The sequence below is a fragment of the Aulonocara sp. 'chitande type north' Nkhata Bay genome, linkage group LG12 (assembly GCF_057382095.1).
Source record: "Aulonocara sp. 'chitande type north' Nkhata Bay isolate Kocher_YH1m ecotype deep benthic linkage group LG12, A_spYH_male_GT1.1, whole genome shotgun sequence".
Lineage (NCBI taxonomy): Eukaryota > Metazoa > Chordata > Actinopteri > Cichliformes > Cichlidae > Aulonocara > Aulonocara sp. 'chitande type north' Nkhata Bay.
In genome coordinates this window covers 5,493,200-5,497,678 of record NC_141355.1, presented here as the reverse complement: position 1 = coordinate 5,497,678, position 4,479 = coordinate 5,493,200, and the positions used below count along the sequence as shown (strand labels likewise).

The following is a 4,479-nucleotide window of genomic DNA, read 5'->3' as shown; positions in this document are numbered from 1 at the left end:
TTCAAGGACAGCAATATTTGCATAGTATTTTTACTGACATATACTGCACATATGTTTTGGGCAAAAACATTTTTGAATATTAAAATACGAACATTTGTAGCAAACAATTGACAAATTAGCCATTCCAATGCAAAACTTTCTCTGCCTGTTAAAAAAAGAAGATAATCTTCTCACAAACTGGTGTTTGATTTTGAAACAGGAAAAAAGTGGAGAAACAACTGAAAAGACTAATATTTGAATAAAACCTGAAAGCAAGTAAATACTTTCTATGCTGCCTTATGGTAAACTTTGGTAATATTGATAAAGAACAACACTGGCTGATGATGAAATACATTCAGCTGGCATGGTGACACTGCCAGTATAACCTGCAGGGCTGGACTGGGACAGAAAATCGGGCATTTTGACTACAGACCGACCCACCAGGTATTAAAGCCATAAAGCCTTTGAATGAAAACAAACCCTGTTGTGACAGTGATGTACAGTCTTTTTGGTATATGTATGATTTCTATACATTTTACGTCAGATAAAAACTTTGGTTGTAAGATTTAGATAATTATTTAATAAAAGCTAGATATTTTAAATGAGAATAGGAAAGAAAAGTATTTCTTTGTGCCCCCTTTCCCTGTTAATGCCCTACCTGGCCCCCTGGCAAAACTTTGCTAGACCCGCCCCTGCACAGTTACCAGCTGTCAGCTACATAAAAAAGGATCCTGGTGGGTGGTCTTCACGTTTCCCTCTCACCAGATATCCAAACCGACATCATGACCAGCAGCTTTACAGCTGTGGCTCCAGCAAACATCAGCTGATACTAGAAATTAATATTAAATAAATTCTAACAACAGCCGATCAAGCTTAAACGTGCTTCTGTTGTTTAGCGCGACATCTGCTGGTTTCGTCTTTCTGGCGCAAAGTGGGCGATAAACAAACAAGAGAGAAAAGCCGATCAGCTGATCATCGATCAGTTTCATGATTGAAGTAGCAACAAGAGAGGGAGGATGAGAGAAGAGGCAGCTGTGCAGCGTAAAGACAGAATAAATCCAGCTTTGTGTCTTTTTCCATTCTAGCTGAAGTTCGGGACAAACTGCGTCTCTTCTCAGCTCAATACGAAACGTGTAATATTTTCTCTGATTGAGGGACCATTCCATTTTTTTAAGGAGCCGTTGGCAACTCTACTAACTAACCTTATGAATAAAATAAAGTTCACTATCAGTAACATCATAGCAACCGAACAGCTGTATAAAAACTCCAAGCTGGCTAGAACGCAGTATGAGTTATTGCAACTGACAGTAAAAAGTCAGCACAACGAAAATAAACTCCACCTAAACTTAGTTCATATCTGACCCAGATAGACTGCAGGTCATAACTTCTTACCTGAAGTTCAGTTCACCTGACACTCGGACTGGCGGCTGCCTCGGGGCTCTCCTCCTGCCTCCCCTTCCCTCATCCACCTGCTGCCTCTGTGGAAGCCCCGCCATAGCCACCACCAAACAACGGAGTTATTTCTACACATCGACCTGCATCTGGCCAATCCACCACCTCTCATTGTTCATGCCGTTACAAAAAAAATAAAAAATAAGTCAAATAAGCCCGATGGCCAGTCCAGCTATGTTAACCTGCAACCAAATCTGCAGCTCCATACAGCAATGTTACGACTTAGATTACATCTTATAACTCATAACTCTTATGTTAGCTCCCCTCTGTAGCATACTGTCTGAAATATTCCACGGCTGCAATAATTCTTTACGTGTTATTTTTTCCTTGGTATTCTAATTTCGCCGAAGTTTACTAAACTCAACAAACTTAATATTACTTACCGGGACATTTATTCTGTCCTCATTTTCTTTCACCGAAAAATTGTTTCCTGCAGTGACGTCTTTCGTGCTTGGCTCTCCTACCTTTGCTAACGTGATGCACATAGCGCAGAAGCCGATGCTGCATTCACTTACACTCGGATATCTGAGCGTCACCGTGAAAACATAATCGGACATTTGATATTTGATTGAATTTTATTGTTTTGCCTTTGGGGTGGCACCTGGGGTGGCCAGTCTGGTTGGGGGGGTGGCCTGTGCCCCCCCAGGCCACCCCGCTGGACACGCCATTGACCATAGCCAAAGAAAGCTCGTTTATGACCAGCATCATGTAAATAAGCGCTCTGTAGAACCATCGCTCCATCCTCCAATCCAGCAGGTGGCGTCAGCGTGCCCGCAGGGTGAACGTCAGCCACAAACGAAGCCGAAGAAAACGTTAGCGTCATTTCCTGGTTGCTGTGCGACAAGCAACTGTAAAACTCGAAGCTCTGAACGCGGTCCTCTGTCATATAAATCTGCGAGTGGTCTCTGCGTGAGGCGAGCGGCTTTTCCCGGTGAGTGAGAGATTGAGCGTGAGGTCCGGAGCGCGCACAATGAATAAAAAGGGCTCTGAGAAAACACGCCATGTGGTAGCCTGGCTTAACAAAGCGGAGTGGGATCAGGTTCGGGACTACCTTTACTCGATGGACTCCTCTCTGCAGAGGTTTGCGTTAGAGAGGATATCGGCTTGGAGGGCCAGGTGCGCTAATAGTTTTCCCGTGGCCGTGGACTGCACAGCAGACCTCGTGCGCTGCCAGGTGCGGGACCGGTCCGGACAGCTTACCGGAGATGACTTGACCCTGATGTACGGGACGGCCCTGGTAAGATTTGTTAATCTTATCACGGATCGCCAGCAGGGGAGAAAGGCCCAGCCGCTGAGGCAACTGGCTGGAAACTTGAACATCCCCGAGTGGATGGTGGATCTGAGGCACGAAATCATGCATGGGACTCTTCCTTCTTTGAAATGGTGCCGAAAGGGATGTAAGGTGGCCCTGGAGTGGCTCCAGCAGGAGTTTTGGTCCAGACAGCTGGGAGGAGGCCCCGATGAGCAGCTCGTTGCCAGGCAGAAAGAAGTGGATGCCTGCAGAAACGCTCGGGAGCTGCTGATCTCTTTTCAGAAGGACCAGTACCAAGCTTTTGATGATGGGTCTCCTGAAGACAAGGGGAAGAGCTTGTGGCAGGCCCCCTTAGCAGACATGAGTTGTTTGCTGGGTGAGATCAAGCAGTTTGCACTGGGGTCCAGGGAGCTGTTGATTGATGTGCTGCTGGAAGACGGTTTTCTTGTTCCTACCATGGAGCAGCTGGAAGCATTAGGCTGTGCAACATCTGACAGTGCCAGTCCCACTGAGCCCAGAGTCCCACAAACTTTCCTGCGCTTTTGGCTGCCCCTGCTAAAGATGCTTAACTCTTCGTCTTTCATTCACCTCTTCCTGGAGAAGCTCTTTGTGGAACTGAAGCTGCTCAGCAAAGAGCCCAACGGTCACAGGTGTTTCTATATTTCTGCATGGATTTCAGAAGTCTTCCTCTGCAACAACAACAAATTTGAATATCATTTTGAGACAAAGTTGCAGAAGAAAGCCAGAATGAAGGACAGGATTTTCATCAACCGCATCAAGCTGAGGTGGCAGCAGCTTCTCTCTGCATGTCTGGATGCCCCCTGCATCAGCACACCTCACCTGATCCAGCTAGTCCTGGATGACATGGAGCATCCCCCCCCTCAGGAAACCAGAGAGAAGCTGTTCCAGCTCTGCTCCATCTACACACAGACAGAGCGCTCAGAGGCCAGCACACCTCTGCAGCAGCAGCAGCCCATATATACTGTGAGTATGCTGCTGGACCAGATGCAACACTCCTCACCGATGGACTCGGAGAGAAGTGAGGAGCGCAAATGGGCAGACGTGCAGGCTGAAAGAGCACTTGCCCTCAGAGGTTCTCCGTGGCAGGTGTGCACTGATAATGTCACATGGAAGAACTATGACCTTGGTAAAGTTCCTGGACAGTCGGACGACCCGTCGTGCCTCATGGTGGACAATTATTCGATAATGACTGTGTTTGACCAGCCAGTGGAGCTGGAGAGCAGCGCGACACGTAGCAGCATCCCCGGGGCCTCGGCTCCAGCCCGGCCAGCTGAGGGCCTCCTCTGGAGCAACAGCGAGCTCAACAAACTGAAATGTGGACTGAAGCTTTTTTAAGTTACTTGTGTTATTTTTGTTACTTGTGTTATTTTTTGTTTTATGTTAAGCACAAGATTGTTGTTGTTGTCATTCCAGCCTCCGCTGACTCTTGTTGTGCTAGAAGCAGTTTTGAAGCAAAAATACAATATTCAGAAGACAAAATGTTGTGGAATTTTAACCATGAGCACAGTGCAGGTTCAGCAGTTGTGATTGTTTCTGTCCAGTCGAGCTCGTTAACTAAACATGTTGGCAGAAGCAGAAATAAAACTTTCAGAAGACAAAATGTTCTGATTTAAAGAAGGACCAAATGAAGGAAAGCATAGGTTTTGATTAAGTCTGATAAACTAGAATTATAAGGTATTGTTACATTAAAAGGAGCAAAATGAAATAAAAAGGCTATATCAAAAACAGGTTATAACATAGGAAATGTGAGGTTTTAAAATGAAGTTAGTGTCAGC

The 4,479-nt window shown here is 45.9% G+C and overlaps 1 protein-coding gene across 1 annotated transcript; it reads left to right on the top strand.

Moving 5' to 3' along the window:
* The first annotated feature begins 2,167 nt into the window (after positions 1–2,167).
* On the top strand, positions 2,168–4,079 carry LOC147316772 (ribosomal biogenesis protein LAS1L-like). Its single transcript, XM_086313328.1, has one exon. The coding sequence runs from the start codon at positions 2,402–2,404 to the stop codon at positions 4,037–4,039; it is 1,638 nt and encodes a 545-aa protein (XP_086169454.1). The 5' UTR covers positions 2,168–2,401; the 3' UTR covers positions 4,040–4,079.
* Positions 4,080–4,479: the final 400 nt, after the last annotated feature.

What these genes read in the sequence shown, in the direction of transcription:
- LOC147316772 (XM_086313328.1), top strand. Translation starts at nt 2,402, where the DNA reads ATGAATAAAAAGGGCTCTGAGAAAACACGCCATGTGGTAGCCTGGCTT.